Raw genomic sequence first — 16,817 nt, 5'->3', positions numbered from 1 at the left:
ATAGTTTCAAGTAACTAAGTGCATTTTGTTTAAGAGATAGAGATGTTTGTCTGATGTGCTTTCTTCATATTTGTACATTTTTGGAGTCTGCATTTATATTAGTGCCAATATTAAAAAAATAGAATTGCCTGCATTGTATTATATGGTATGTTCCCTTTTTTAAAATCCCTAAATCACCACCAGCCTTGCTTGTTGAGAATCAAATAATTTGATGTGGAGTAGGAGAAAGATGCTGCATGCTCGAATTACTGGGAATAAGTGCTGATCTTGTGGTATCTGCTGTCTCTGCAAAATGTTATACTTAGTTTGAGCGTTTATTATAGTGAGTACTTCAACATTTTATTTTGACCTGTATTACAGTTTCTGCTGACAGCTCCAACCTACTTATGTGTTCCTTAGGTTCTTAAACTACCAATGCAGTAGATCTTAAATACTCGGGGGTATTAAACATTTTAAAATCAGAGATCATCTGCAGGAATCTTTAATATGCCCTTCCCTTAATTAATCAGTTAGAGGGGAGTTTAGCATTTTGTCTCTCTGGAATGATTTCCAGAACTGAAATGTCTTTTGTTTCATTTCGTCTACAAAATCTTTGCTTGTCAAGAACAATGAGGAGACTGCAGTAGCTGGCTCCCTTGCCATCAGGGAGGTTCACTGCAGTCAGTGGAATTTCTGTGTCTTTTTATATACTTGGGATATGTTTGTGTAGCTTTCTGACTCCTTTCCAATGTTGTTTTATGCTAATCAATGTTATTTTTACAGTGATCAAAGAAGGAAAAATGTTGCCATTATATCTGTAAGGTTTCTGAAGTACATTTCTCAAACTTTGTAATCAGTAGCTTGCCTCTTGGTACTTTGTCATAATTGTTGTCACTAATGCATGTGACTTCAGCTGAACTATTAATAGATAGTTTTCACCTCATCTAGCAATACTGGTTTAGAACACTGATGCAAATATAATTTGGTTTCAATTTGTAGTTGGAATGGGTATAAAAATGAAATCTTAATGTCAAATGAAAGACATTGCCCTTCTAGAAATTAGGTATACATACGTGGGTAGGTAGGTAGTTGGATCAGTTAACTCTTAATTTACCAGACATTATTTAAAACAAACAAATGAAAGATTTCTCTAGATTATCACCTTTGGCTCAGATTTATTAAAATAGTCTTCTATTTCATATAGCAGTTTTGAGGCCTAAAGCCCCCCATTAATTCCTGATTTTGAATTATGTAGTAGATAAGTCTTCAAACAGGAAAATTACTGCATTTAAAATTATTCTTGACCATCTGTATTCTGACATATGATGTGATACTGTTTCAACTGAGTGAAGTTATGCACAAATATTTTACTAGTGAGTTACTGTGCCACATCTGAACACTCCTACAACCCTTTTAAATGATTATGTGTGATTTTGAATCACTTACTTAGGTTTACTGTGTGCCATGTGGTGATTTTTATATACTGCTTATCTGAGGAACAGCTATGGCTGTATGACAGACTTTTCTTTTAGACAATTAACTAGTAAATCTGTGTACCAATTTAATTTATCAGGAGGTGCATAAAGAAGACCTGAAAAATGGAAACAAAGTAGAGTGCAAAAACCTGGATTTAAGTTGTAGGTTCACTGAAGTATTTTTAGTGCTACTTTATTTTTTCAGGGTGGTCATTTGGAGGCTGTGCTCACATGGAAACTTCTGCTGTTTCCTAGTTTTGTACTTCAACAGAATCCCTTAAGTCTTCAGTTGATACATACTGACATAGATGAGTTAATGTTTCAGTAAAGGATTCACAAATGCCTTTTAAATGTGGTAACTATTTAAGGTATGAGAATCTACCATGGGTTTAATCACTGACATTCTTCTTCCCTCCTGCTTTAGAGGAGGCCTCAGAATGCTGCTGCTTTTCTGCAGAGCTTTTAGTTTAGTTTATCTTGCCCATATATTTTTTTTTTTACTAAAATTGAACACTGTAGAGGGTGATGTTGATCTGAAACAAAAAAAAAAAAAATCCTTCTTCTGATATCAACTTTGAAACCCTTCAGTTACAAACTGAAGGTATTCATAACTCATGGCCTGAAGGCTGAAGGTGTATCTCTATAACTAGTTACAAAGAGTGAGAAATCTTATTTTGAATTTGTCACATGACATTAGGAAGAGATACAGGAAATTCTTCAAGAGAGGTTATGCCACTGAGATTCAGAAACAGGGTTATTGTTTGTATTTCAAAATGTGAAACCAGGGAAGAGAATTTTTTTTAATCTTGGGAACGAAATGCATATTTTCACCATTGAACTGCTGTCCAGGCCAGTACTGTGTTGGCTTTTTTATTTAGTAAAGCATGTTTTCTAGCCATATAGAAAACACTAGGTGTAAACTCAAAGGACCTTGGATGCTGAGTTGGAAACCTGAGAGATGGAATGTTCTTAGCCTAATAAAAAGAAGGAAAAAATAATTAAGAGAAAGAAAATTTTAAGTACCTTGTTAAATACTTGAAGAAAAGCAGTACAAAGGGAATTGTAGGATTGACTCTGGTAACATGTGTCTTCATCAGTAGTTTAATGGTTAGAAACCTGGGGAAACTCAAGTTTTCTCTCTTGACTGAATGCTTTTTGAACTTACAGCTCCCATTTGAGTGTTCTATCAGATTATATGAGTCTGTTGCCTTCCTTCTCCAGAGCTTTTCCCCTTTATTGAACATCCTTTTAAAAAGTAATTGATGCAAATATATAGAAAAAGAACAGCTCTCATCCTAAACAAGTAGGCTGTAACAAAGGACAAGTGTTCCTGTGTCTTATTCTTGCCTAGTAAATGTGTACATGTGAAGACATCACTGGTAGAGGTTGAGCTTACACCACTCCAGAATATTCTGCTGCTTAGTAATTGCCATGTTCTCATAGGAGGCAGGAGAAGTGGGTTTGCATGCCCGCTGGCAGAGAAGAGAGTTGGATACAGGACTCAAAACATGTACATGCGGTAAAACTGATCTATTCTGAAAAGGCTTCCATAGGCAGTTTTTGGTAACTTAGCCCAAATTCACAGTTTGTTTCTGTATGGCTGAAACTACCATTTTTGCACAGATAAATTCATCTAGGAAGAAAGAAGGACAGGGAAGGAGAGGTGATTGCCATTGTTTGGTGGGACTGGTGCAGGAGAAGCAGAGATTCTGCTCGGAAGATTGCCTGAAGCAGTCTGAACCAGTATCATTCACAGCTGCTTTGTATTTCATGAGCAGGTTAAAGACTCCTTTGTGGTGGTCAGAGGCTAGAGAGAGTGCATTGAGACATGGCCTCTGATTCCCACAGGGTGATCACCACTTGGCTCTGTCACAGAAGTCTGTGTGCTAGGAAGCAGGCAGAAGCATGATTGTGAAGTGTGTGTTCTGTTTGGTAAGTGTATTACATTAAAGCTTTGCTTGTCTTAGGATTGGGATACCAAGTACAGTATCTTAAGTTTTCTGCATTGAATTTCTAAAGCTCTGGTTTTCATATGGTTATGCAAAGATGTGAAAATACAGCTATTTTACACTACTGTTTAGCTCTAAAATGGGGCTGCTAATAGGGCAGCTAAAAGCAGGATAAAGCAGTCATATCTGTTTTAGCTCCAGAATGAAAGTTGTGGTATGCTGATGCACTGAGAATTTCAAAGCACAGCAATATGTATAAAAGGAAGGTCTTGAAAATGCTAGCAGTCTTTCAAGTTTTCTGTCATTTCCTGGAGAGATTAATTTTGTTTAAAAATCAGTAAATCCTATGTAATGGCAGAACTACCATTTGGTTAAATCTTTAGTGGGAAGTGCTTTAAGCAAATACATGTCATGCTTTTAATAATTATGTGTTATTTAAAATGATTTCTGAAGACTAGAAAAATTTCATATTTGTCAAGCAAGGTCTATTCCTGCCCCATGGAAATTCAGATATCTTTTCTTGTTCTAACATGTCTGTGACTTTGCTTTACTGCTATGTTGTTTGGAAAGGTTATCTTTTATATTCAGGATATACTGACTGTGTATTTTAAGTAATATGCCAGCCTGATCTTCCAAAACTGTGGTTGCACAAAGCTGTTCTATGGAAAGGAAACTGGATCACAAAAAGAAGCAGACAGTTGTAATCAAACTTGTCATGTTACCCACACATAGAAACACCCAATTCTTCAGATAGCCTAAGCGCTTCCATTGGAATCTGTCCATAGTTTCCATCAGTTCTTACATTCTTTTACTACACTGCGCAGTGAAAGACAGCAGCATCTTCTACTTCACTCTGTTATTTTTGTCTTCATCCACTGAGTGTATCATGTAGAAGTTACTGGCTACTGGCATGCTGTGCTAGTTGTGTTGGGTTTATGGGGTATTTGTACTGGGTGATTTTCCTACTCCAGCTAGTTTATGTTGGTATGTAGGCCTTTCTTCTGCTGGTTGAGACCGATTGCTATTTGGTGATACTGGGTTTACATTTTATGTGGTTTGGCCTTATCTGTTACCTGGAATGTTTCAGGGATATCTGATACTAAAACTGCATGTTCTGCTAGATCTGAAGCTCTTCGCAGCTAAATTACTGCATGGATTTTTTTGAACATTGAGTGATGCCAATGATGAAGGCAATTGCCACTTAATTCAGTGTCAGTCTTTATTATGAGCCTGCCAACAAGAATGAGAAGCAGTGGGTGAAATCATTACAGTTGTAGAAGCATTTTTTAAAATGGCAGTAACTTCTCATATACTATACTATACTATATATACTATACTATACTTCTCATACACTATAATCAATTTCTTAAAAGGCTTTGGGGAGTTGTGTTTACTTCTGTAAGTGTTCTGAAGTGGTTTAAAAATACTGTCGTTGAGTCTTCACATTCTAGCTTCAATGGAAGGGACATGATGCAAACTGTACATCTCTAAATATACATTACACAAGCCACTTAGTTTTGTCAGGAAATCAACTGAGATGTTAGTGAAAAAGCTGATTTGTCAGTGCTCGTAGACTGAACTCAGGCCAATAGACAGATCTGTTATTGAAGATATGATGCTGTTGTAATTGTTTTTCTTCCAATATTTAATGATGTCATAAACACCCAGCATCCTTCTGTGTTATTTATGGTTGCCTTTTTCTTCTATTTCCCTGGGTTTTCCTGCTGACTTTGATGGCATTATTTTTTGAATGTAAGTTGGTATGTATCCTATTTTAGGGTTTCTTTTAGGTGAAACAATATTCATAGTTAACAAGTTCTTCTTGTTCTGCATCTCTCTTTACCTGTATTAGGAGAGATTCAAATGCTTAACAGCAGGAACTGTTGATGTTTCAAAATATTTATTTTGTTGTAATATTGAGGGGTGGTTGCTTGGTTTGTTTTTTTAAATACAGGTAAATATTAATGTTCTATTCTTAAGAAACAAAGTCTTCCATCTCAAAATTATTCCTGCTCTAAACCATTAAAATTTGTTAAACTTTTTTGGTTACAGTTTTGAGGATATTCTGTGCCTTGCTGATTCTTCATCTTTGTCAGATATCACCCTTGATGGCAATCCAATAGCTCAGGAGACATGGTACAAACACACTGTTCTCCATCATATGATGCAGCTCCGACAGCTAGATATGAAGAGAATCACAGTAAGAAATTTCTGTTTTCATCAAACTTAATAAATCCTTAAATTCAGAAGTAAATTGTAGGGTTTTCACTGTATGTATGTAGATTAAACATACCACTATTTTTTTCTTGATTTAGTAAGGAATGGAATATATAGACACTACAATATCTAAAACTGCAACCTTTCTTCTTTTGTTCAGTATTATGTAAGGCTGTGATCATTTATTTTTTAACCTCATTTGAGCATATTTATTTAAAAATTCTTCATTAGTAAATACTGTGTGATCAGTTGCCATGGGATGTGAGAGAATCTGCAAAGATTTTGGTTAGACCTGTCTCAACACAGTCTATTGGTTAGCTGTATGGCCGATAAGGAACAGCATATTTATTTCAAAAGAAATAGTCTTTTTACCCTAAAATGGCTCTTACTAATGTCGTCTTTTAACAATCTTGTTGGCTTCTTTAATGTGTCTCCCTAAGGAAGGAAGCCTGGTGATCACACTGTTTTAGTGTGTCTGTCTGTATATGTCCCTTCTGTATCTAACCTACTCTCCCTATTAATTTCTGTTCCTGCTGCACAAGTTTAAGTAACCACTATAAGGAAGAGAGGACTTGCAGACAACTGAGTCTGCTCCTTGAAGAAACTAAGACTCACATTCCCACAAATGATTTCACTGGTAAACTGTTGGATAAAACTTCTTGATAAGGTTGAAAAGATGATGTTACTCCTGTAAAGAAAATATCTCCAGGGAAATCTCTGAAGGGATGAAAACTATTTCATTACTCTGTTTCATTCAGTTTGAAAAGACAGTGGCAATTGTCATGTAAAAATTGCAGCAAAGCTGAGGGAAGGAACAATGTACCAAGCTGGTGTTTTATGTTAAAAAAAAAAAAAAAAGTATTTCAGATGAAAATATGAACTGATTAAAGTATCATAGAATATACAGCAGTGTGCCCTTGCAAGTCAGAAGGCCAATGATATCCTGGTGTGTATTAGAAGTGTGGTGAGTAGGTTGAGAGAGGTTCTTCCCCACCACCACTGTTCTGCACTGGTCTGGTGAGGCCACAACTGGAATATTGTGTCCAGTTCTGGGCCCCTGAGTTTAAGAAGGATCTCGGGGAACTGCTTGAAAGATTCCAGTGCAGAGCCACAAAGATGATTAAGGGAGTGGAACATCTCCCTTATGAGGAAAGGCTGAAGGACCTGGGTGTCTTTAGCTTGGAGAAGAGGAGAATGAGGGGTGACCTCATTCATGTTGATAAATATGGGCTCTTCTCAGTGATGTCCAGTGCTAACACAAGGGGTGACAGGTGCAAGCTGGAGCCTAGGAGGTTCCATGTGAACATAAGGGAAAACTTTTGCACTGTGAGGGTGACAGCACTGTGATGGGCTGCCTACAGAGGCTGTGGAGTCTCCTTCACTGGAGACATTCAAAACTCACTTGGATGTGTTCTTGTGTGACATGCCCTAGCTGACTGTGCTTTGGCAGGAGGGTTGGACTAGAGGATCTTTCAAGGTGCCTTTCAACCCCTAATATTCTTTGATTCTGCGTGTGTGATTCTAGAAGATACACTAAGGTAGAGGAGGGCAGGCAATCACTGGTGGGCTTGCCATCACATCATCTATTTTATCGTTTAATATAGGAATAGCCATGCTGGTTTTCCTGTGTCTGTTTAAAAGCAATGTGTAAGAATGACCACCTTACAAGAGCAATGCATCCAACAACAAGATAACAAATATATCATTCTAGAATTCTACAATTCTTTGTTACTTTGAAGAGCATCCAAACCATTTTGAACTTCTTTTGCTTTGTCTTGTAAAGAACCAAAAGAAGCTACTCTGCCTGAGAACTGAGTTTTACACAATTGCTACTTACGCTTTTAAGTTTTCTTTTGCTTGCTGGCTGGGACAAGAAAGGTATTTCAAGAAAGAATAAAGTCTGGAGAATATTTTCAAAAGCTTGGAGGAGACTTAAAAATGTTATTTGCATTGGTTTTCAGGAATCTATGTGCCTTTTGGTGCCAGGCTTTTTCTATAGGATTCTCTGGAGAAAAGAAATCTCAGAGCAGAAGTCTGGTGGTAACTGCCGCTGCCTTAGGAAACTATTCAGAATCGTAGCTGCCATGAAAATCCAATACTCTGCACTTGGAATAAAGTATTTTTGCAGTGTAATTGTTCTAATATTGCTTAAGTTGAGACAGATTTGCCTTTATTCAAGGGACTGCATTGTATTATGACAACTTTTAAACTCTGATGCAGGAGGGGGTTGATGTTTTCTTAGGTGTTATCTCATTCCTAAGACATTTTTGTTGAATGCAGGATTTGAACTCTTAAACCACGGAGGCATGGACCCAAAGGTTAGTCACACTGTGAAACTTTAAACACTCATTGTCCACACTAGAAGATGATTTTCAGCTGAAACCCCATCTAGTTTTTATTTTTTAAGACATCAGCTCAATGGATATCTTTTACTTTCTCAAACTTTGATAGATCAACCTAAAGGCTTGAGGAGTAGGGAGGAGTTTGCATTACTCTGGTGGGACATATTACTGTCACCTATGTTAACTATCAGTAACTGTAACAATTTCACCTTTCACTCACAACTAAGGTGGGCTAATGTGGCTTGATCTATAGCTCAGTGAAATGGGCTTACATGGAACTGAAGTACATTACAGTTGAAGCAGGCTCAGGTTGCTTATGTAGCATTTACTTTGGTTAACAAATAATAAGAGTTGCTTTTCTGGGTGTTGAAACTTTTTGAATGCATTTTGTAGTTTGAACTTGAAAAAGTGGACCTCTCCAGTGGCACTGGCAGTTTAGCTGTGACCTGTCTTCTTTTTCCCCTTCTAGTCTCTTGTAACAGTTTGCAGTTACTTTCTGCAGACACACAAAATATGAATCAAATATGTATGCACTCAGTAATGAGAAATTCCTTAAGCAGCAACACTTGCTACCTGTCACTTTAAATCCAGTTTGCCAACAGAACTTGCTAAATATGTGTGTTTATATATACATGTGTGTATATCTATGTCATGAGGGTTTTTTTAATCTATTTATTAAATGTGCTGTGGTTCCCAAATTAGAAGCCAAGCTGTGTATTTTTCATGGAAGAAACCTTGCTTCTTTTCATTGAGGTTTTCTAGGGTTTGGATGCTTAAAGTAAGAGCTGTGTTTGGCTTTAATTATTTTCTTAGACATTTCTCTGCTGACAGGGGAGTAGGTTCTACTGCTTTATCCAGAATAGAATTTGTTACCAATTCCATTACTACTGAAGTGTTCTGGGTTTAGTTTTGTTTTGTTTGTGGGTGGTTGGTGGGTTTGTTTGTTTTGCTTGTTTTTGTATGGTTGTTGGTTTGCTGTATGTTTGGTTGGTTGGTTTGGTTTTTTTTTCCAGGAAAAGATTATAATTTACAAGGTAGGAGGGCTCTGCAGAAAGACCTTGACAGGTTGGACAGATGGGCAGAGTCCAACGGCATGAGATTTAATACATCTAAGTGCTGGGTTCTCCGCATTGGCCACAACAACCCCATGCGGTGCTACAGCCGCGGAAGAGGGATCTGGGGGTGCTGATTGTCAGTAGGCTGAACATGAGCCAGCAGTGTGCCCTGGTGGCCCAGAAGGCCAATGGCATCCTGGCCTGCATCAAGAATAGTGTGGCCACCAGGAACAGGGAGGTCATTCTGCCCCTGTACTCAGCACTGGTTAGGCCACACCTTGAGTACTGTGTCCTGTTCTGGGCCCCTCAATTTAAGAAGGATATTGACACTCTTGAACATGTCTAGAGAAGGGCAACAAGGCTGGTGAGAGGTCTCAAGCACAAGCCCTGGGGGGAGAGGCTGAGGGAGCTGGGATTGTTTAGCCTGGAGAAGAGGAGGCTCAGTGGAGACCTTATTGCTGTCTACAGCTACCTGAAAGGAAGTTGTCACCACATGGGGGGTTGGTCTCCCAAGCATTCATCAACAGAACAAGAGGACACAGTCTCAAGCTGTGCAAGGGGAAGTTTAGGCTTGATCTTAGAATGAAGTTCTTCACAGAAAGAGAGATTGCCCATTGGAATGGGCTGTCCAGGGAGGTGGTGGGGTCAACGTCCCTGGAGGTGTTTAGGAAGAGACTGGATGAAGCACTTAGTGCTATGGTCTATTTGATTGGGTGATCAGTTGGACTTGATGATCTTGGAGGTCTCCTCCAACTTGGTTGCTTGTGTGATTCTGTGATTCTGTAATTTTGGTGGTGTTTTTTTTTTTGGGTGTGGGTTTTTTTGTGTTGTTTTTGTTTGTTTTGTTTTGTTTTTCTCTCACCACTTGTCAGGAACTTCTAGAAGTGTTCTTGTGGATTCTAATTGTCTCTCTTAAATCTGGCCTTATGAAAATATACGCAGTAGTAAAAAATAGAGAGATCTCATTGTCAAATATCACTTAAGGAACTAATTTTCCGTGGTCATATTTCTGTTGGAAACATCCTTACATTCTTACTTCATTCTTCTGTAAAATCATACTTTGTGGTATACACAACAAAAAGTAGTCTTTCTTCTGCAAGTGTGAGGTGAATTTTTGTATATTAGAAATGTACTGAGTTGAGTCTTTTTATGCCTTGAAGTCTTAAATGTATATTCTAGGACATTATTTTGTTTGTTGTAATTATATATTAAAATTATTTTATAATTTTAAGATGGATATACTATGGGAATTAAATAATACATTCTCTGTTCTTTTGTGATTGAAATGGTATTGTTGGTTGAAAAAGAACTTGCTGGAGTTATAGTAAAGCAGTTGTGAGAAACAATACGTGCATTCCAATGGGTTCTCTTTAGCATCCTTCTCAGGTCTTCCTGTATGTTACTTGAAAGACAGTTAATGGTTTGGCCAAACCTATCTGGTGCTCGAGTTCCACAGAACTGATGCAGCTGTAGCAGCAGGGGGAGCTATCAGCATGCAAACGCTGCGGAGCCACGTCTGTTAGAGCTCTAATGGGAAGGTTTCAGAAGGATAGCAAGAGCTTTAGTCTTGTGCTCTCCAGCTGCTGTTGCTTTACACTGACAGTGTAACACATAAAGAAACTTTCATCCTCAAGATCTCATTGCAGAAGGTGAGACTTCTGGTTCTCTAGGAAATATATTCCTCTTTTTTTGGTCTTTTTTGGTGCATATTGGAGACGGCTTCTTAGCCATTTAATAACTTTTCAGGCAGGAAGTGGATAATATAAATGGAGGATATTTCAATATACAAGAGTACATCCATATCCTTTTGTAATGATCTGCCTTTCAAAAGCATTCCCCCTCATCTAGCAAGGTTTACTTTAAAGACTGAACAAAGTTACGGACAATAAAAGAAGAATAATGAGGGGGAACAAAGGAAAAGGGAGGTAACAAGTATTTCAAAAGAGCTGTAGCTAAAAGATAAGAGGTGATAAAGTGAATTGGTTTTGAACTTTGTAGGTTTTCTGCCTTTTTTTGTGGAATTTGGGAGGAATGTTATGTCTTTCAAGACTGACTGCTTGTGTTGTGTAAGATTAGTCAAGAAGTGCATGTGGATTTGATTTCCATAAAAAGTAGATCGGGCCCTTGATCTTTATTCAGATGTTTTCTCTTATCATTTTGCCTTAATACTGAGTAAAACTAGGGTATATATTTTTAGGCTGAGATAATTTATTTTGAAAAAAAGTATTTTTTAAATGTTTGTAATTAAACTCATCATCTGAAAAGTCTTATTCAGGTAATAATAGATTCTTGTTAGAACATACTTTGCATTAGTGACCTTTGTTCTTTTTATCTTGGAATGACTTGAATGAGGGCAGTAGACCCTTGTGCGTGGCAGACATTTGGACTGGATTAAGGGAAGACTTTGAGATGGAAGTAGAGTAAGAAGAGCTGGTTTTGGAAGCTGAGAGAAAACTGATTTAGGGAACTTTGTGGATCTTTACTTTAAAGCTCAAAAAAGAGCACAAGTTAATTTGAAATAAATAAAATCAATGACAGTTAATTTTCTACACATTAGTGCAATTTTGTTCTTTAATTCTCCCTTCCCCAGTGTGAAACATAACAATACCTCAGATAGTTTGGAGCTGAGTCTGTGATGACTGGCCAGCTGTCTTCTGCCAAATAGGTTAATAATTTCTGCTCCCTCTGACTGGGTGGGAAAACTAGTTTACACTTCTTTCTACATACCACTTTTATATAATCAACCTTCTAGCAAAAATAACCAACCACCAACAAACCACCCAAGCCCTTGGTTGAAGACATCTAAACATACTTAAAGTTATTTAATGTTCAGTGTGTTCAAAAGTCATTAGAGACGATTAAGACACTTAATTTGTAAAAAGCTTATTTCCTTAAGAAGCCAAGTTAAAAAACATAAATGCAAGATCAAATGAAGAGATATAATTAGAAAACTAAACCCAAACCAGCTCTAACCCACTTTCTATAGAGGATAACACTAGTATAGTTTTCTAGTGTTTATCAAGACCTCAGGGTTTGAGTAAACACAAACTCAGTACACTGTAACACATCACTGGGATAAACAGCTGTCATGGGAGTCATGTTTGTATCTCTTTAGCCTGAGTCATGAGGAACAGTACATTTTTATTTTGCAGTATTCATTATACATTCATATTTGTGGCATTTACTGTCTGGAGCTTATTTAAAGATTTTCACAGCCTCAACCTGAAGCCTCCCATTCAGGTACTGGGTTTCATTGTGTGGTCTGTTGCTGTAGTGGGATCTCAAAGACCTTCTGTAGCTGTGTGTGGTATAATTTGTTGTTGATGTTCCTTTAACATGAACTTGGGACCTCTTTAGGTTTCTTCTAACCTAGATTATTCTGAAATTCCATGGCACCATCTCCTTGGTGATACTCTGTTTAGGAAGAACTGAAAAGTCCAGTAGCCAAACATTTCACCCTCAAAAGTCCCCAACTTGCTTTCTGGCAAATAAGTAAATAAATTAGACTTTCTAATTAGTGTTCCAGGGAAATTCTTGCATACAGTTCTGTTATGAAAGTTTACTGTGTCCAAAGCCTTACTCTGCATTAAGGTATTCCTCCTGCTTAATATATACATGTCAGGTTAAAATCATGGAGGACCACTTAGGAAGTTTGTTGTTTAGTCCCCTTTTGTATTGATGTCAAAATACATGGTATGTTAGTGAGTTTCAGGGGTCTGTTTACAGATAATGCTATGTGAACCTAACTTCTTATGTTAAGGAAATTATTTTCTTTTAAATGTAAGAGCAATGCTGAGTGAGCAATGCTATCTTCTAGTAAGCATTCAGCCATGTGCTTAGGGGCTCTTTCAATGCTCTGAACACCGTATGTTTTATTTACATAGCAACTCTGACATGTCTATATGTCTTCATGGTTGATGTCTTCTGTCAATTGTTATTTATTAATTTTCTTACTGTGAAACTTTTTGGAAAGAGAAAGTGAAAAGGTTAGGATAGGAGCTTTCTATTTTGAGGGAAATCAAAACATTTTCTGTATATTCTGGTAAGGCACTTCAAGAGAAACAGCTACATGGTATGTGAAGTAAATCAAAATAAGTTGAAGTAGACTTCCCAAATATTTCTGCTGGAAGGATTCTACTCTTTTCACTTCATAAAGAACATTTCTGTTGTTACTTGGAAAATATATGTTCTAAAAATACTGTGCTGTGAGAATGTTTAGACTTCTCACATACATCCTAGTATTGGATGCATTGCACCATTAAACTGCTGTACCAGAAAAATTTAAGCATCCTCACTTATGTGACTATTATTATTTAGGGATCAATGGCTTTCTTGAAACTTCTTCTTGAATAGTTAATAATACTGAGAAATAATGTTAATATACTATAGTTAACTTTGTAGATACTCTTCCCAAGTACTTTTGCTGATTTGAGGGGGGAGGAAAAAAAAACCAACCCTGTAAACATCTCATAATAAATCTTAGATTGATTTGAGCACAAATAGAATTCAGCTCAACTACTCTTTCCTTACAAAATTGCAAAAACATGCTACAAAGACACAATGCTCTGTTATATTTTAAAATGTTCTTTTTTTTCCACTGTCCAAAGACCTGTACAAGTACTAGTTTTAGATAGCTTTATCTTCAGTATTTGCACCTGAGTAGATATCTATTTATTCTGTATTTCTTGATTTATTTATAATGACTATTTTTATTGTTTTAAATAGTATTTTAAAACACTGAAATGTTATAAACCCTAAAATTCCTTTAAAATTTGCATTTCAAATATCATCATTAAAATGTATTAGTAATATCTCAGAAATACTTTCCAGAACCTGATTAATTTCTTCTTTTATGACGTTTGTTCGTTCTTTTTTGTATCCAGGAAGAAGAAAGGCGTATGGCATCTGTTGCAGCAAGGAAAGAGGAAGAAAGGAAGCGTGAAAGCCATAAGCAGGCCTTGCTTAAGGTATCTTCTAAAGCTGTTCCAAGCTTACCATAAACCAGTTCACAGCTATAATCTCCATCTCATAGGCTGAGTTTTAGTCTGCTGCTATTCATACCATCCTTCCACATGCCAGCTTCAAAAGTGCTGACTGGAGCAAAGTAGTATGCGGCTTGAAGTTCAGATTGTAACATGGGAGTCTTCCTCTTCCTGTTGCTGCTTCTGGGTTCCAGGGTTGGGTTTTGGGTGTTGATTCTTTTTCCACAGGGATGGCAGCGAGGCAAGTGGGAATAGGGTAGCTGCTGGCATTCTTTTATGCTGTTTTTTTCCCCCCCATGTTTTGCTGCACTTCTTTTGCAAATAGGCTAAACTGAGGTAATCCTGTATTGTATTACTAGATTAATTAGACTATTAGCTAAGGTAATTGTGAATTGATGTTATCACATTTATTCGGTAAACTCTTACCTTATATCTTTATCGCAACCCCAAGTTTTTGTGTGTTACTTTTCCCTCACTTCTGTGTTGGAGAGCAGACAGGTTAATCCTTGCATTAACCCATTACACCATCCTAATATTTTTTGCTGTTTTCCTGCCTTCACTGTATCCAAGAAGTTAATTTCAGTAATGTCATGTCCTCTTTTTTCCTTACTGATACTTGTCTATCCTAACAGTGGAGTCTCTTCGTGTCACTTTTTCCATCTGATTTTTAAAATTGCTTAAAACTCAGCCCTCTGGGAAAATACAAGATGTATTTTGAAACATACAGAGAATGTAATTCCTTTCCAACAGAAGCTGAATTTAATATTTACTGGAACAAGAAATAGTTATTGCTCACAGAATCTTCGTGCTTGCAAAGTTTGCTTTTTGTAAAATGAAGTTTTGGAAGGTTTTAAAGCTTGGTAGCAATCCATGAGTCTATAAACAAGGGCTAACAACGTAGTGAAGCTGCATAGTAGTTGAGGTTGAGGAGACTGTTGCCCTCCAGAACAAACAGAATTTTCTCAATGTGATTGGAAGAAAATGCTGGCTGTTTCAACTTTCTTTGCCTCCTGTGACATGGAGCCCAGTCATCACTGAAGTCTGAATGTTGGGTGCTTGGTGTTCTCTAACTATCACAGTATAACTTAGGTTGGAAAGGACCTCGAGGATCATTGAGTCCAACCTATCAACACAGACCACATGACTAGACCATGGCACCAAGTGCCACATCCAATCTCCTCTTGAACGCCTCCAGGGATGGTGACTCAACCACCTCCCTGGGCAACCCATTCCAATGACGAATGACTCGCTCGGTGAAGAACTTCCTCCTCACCTCGAGTCTAAACCTCCCCTGGCGCAGCTTGAGACTGTGTCCTCTTGTTCTGGTGCTGGTTGCCTGGGAGAAGAGACCAACCCCTTCCTGACCACAACCACCTTTCAGGTAGCTGTAGAGGGTAATGAGGTCACCCCTGAGCCTCCTCTTTTCCAGGCTAAACAATCCCAGCTCCCTCAGCCTCTCCTCATAGGGCTTGTGCTCAAGGCCTCTCACCAGCCTTGTTGCCCTTCTCTGGACACGTTCAAGTGTTTCAATGTCCTTCTTAAACTGAGGGGCCCAGAACTGGACACAGTACTCAAGGTGCAGCCTGACCACAGCAGAGTACAGGGTAGGTAACATAGTAATTCTTTGGGTACACTGAATTTCAAATAGATTGACATGGTTTGCATGACTAGACTTAAAACACTTGAAATACTGGCTTATTGACAAGAATGTGTTGTGTAATATACATACTGAAATTATTTTAACTTGGATCTGTTGTAGTTCTTGTGTCCTTGTGTCTATCACAAAAGTATTTTCATTTTGCTTTTATAAATTTTATTTTTTTCAGGAGATAACTTTTTTCCCTCCCCACACAGACTCAAAGCAATTGTGTAACTGCCTTTGCTTTCGTAGTAGGGTCTCTAACCATGTGAAGCACAAGCAGTCTAACCTGGTTTGGGGCGCATTATAAGCGGTTCTAGACAATCAAAATAAGACTTGGGGTTATCCAACCAAATAGTTTAACTTAAATCCAAAACTTCTGAAAGAATTATTTGGTTGGTTGGTTGTTTTTTGGTTGGTTTGGTGGTTTTTTTGTTTGGTTGGGTTTTGAATCTACTTTCTATTGTTGCAGATTTTGTGAGGGGATTGTTTGTGGCAAAATAACCCTATAATGATTAATTGATTTTAATGTATAACTGCCAGCCAGTACTATAATTTCTTCAACTTAAAACATTTAAAATAATTTAAGCAGCATATGTCTTTCACAACAAGCAATTATGTTGACACTGGCCTGTCATAACTTCTAATTTTTATATCTTGTTTCAGGAGAAGAAACGACTGACCATTTGTAACATTGCTCGCCAGTGGGAGATACAGCAGAACCAAATAGCTCTTGTGGCATCTTTGAACCAAGATAAAGATAATGAGCCTTGTCAGATCAATGGCAGTGCTGCATATGTATTTCCTGAAGAAAGCAGGTAGTGTGTTGGGAAATGCTACTTCTTGTTCACGTCTTATACTCTGGGTTCTTGTCACTGTATTTCATTATCAGAACTAATATATCCAAATCCGTTCTGAAAAGATGCTTTTCTTCATGAATAAACTTGTTGACCATTAGCAATAAGTAATATATATTAAATAAGTAATACCTCTTAAATAAGTAATACAACAGAAACTGACTGAAGAAGCAAGCTAAATTATTGTGTGGTTTGCTAAATAATGGAGGAGTTAATGTTTGCAAAAAAATGTTAATTGTGATTTCTTGAAGCTTCTTAAGGCTATTAATTTCCTTGTTGTCTTAGATTGTTGCCTTCAGTTGAACTGAACAAAAAAGGGATG

At 37.4% G+C, this 16,817-nt stretch overlaps 1 protein-coding gene across 5 annotated transcripts in view; it reads left to right on the top strand.

Moving 5' to 3' along the window:
- LRRC49 (leucine rich repeat containing 49) overlaps positions 1-16,817 on the top strand; it is a 47,932-nt gene that overhangs the window by 17,404 nt on the left and 13,711 nt on the right. For 4 of the 5 annotated variants that reach the window (XM_068143961.1, XM_068143960.1, XM_068143959.1 and 1 more), the window contains 3 exons: positions 5,456-5,603; positions 13,901-13,984; positions 16,305-16,456. In XM_068143961.1, the coding sequence (XP_068000062.1) occupies positions 5,456-5,603; positions 13,901-13,984; positions 16,305-16,456 (384 nt within the window). The remainder of the gene's footprint in view (positions 1-5,455; positions 5,604-13,900; positions 13,985-16,304; positions 16,457-16,817) is intronic. The other variant, XM_068143962.1, reaches the window with a different exon arrangement.

This window comes from Melanerpes formicivorus, unplaced genomic scaffold, assembly GCF_026170545.1.
Source record: "Melanerpes formicivorus ecotype bairdi unplaced genomic scaffold, bMelFor1.0.p_v2 SCAF_10, whole genome shotgun sequence".
Classification (NCBI taxonomy): domain Eukaryota; kingdom Metazoa; phylum Chordata; class Aves; order Piciformes; family Picidae; genus Melanerpes; species Melanerpes formicivorus.
Note: the sequence above shows the minus strand (reverse complement) of the source record. Positions and strands in the feature narration are given on the sequence as shown.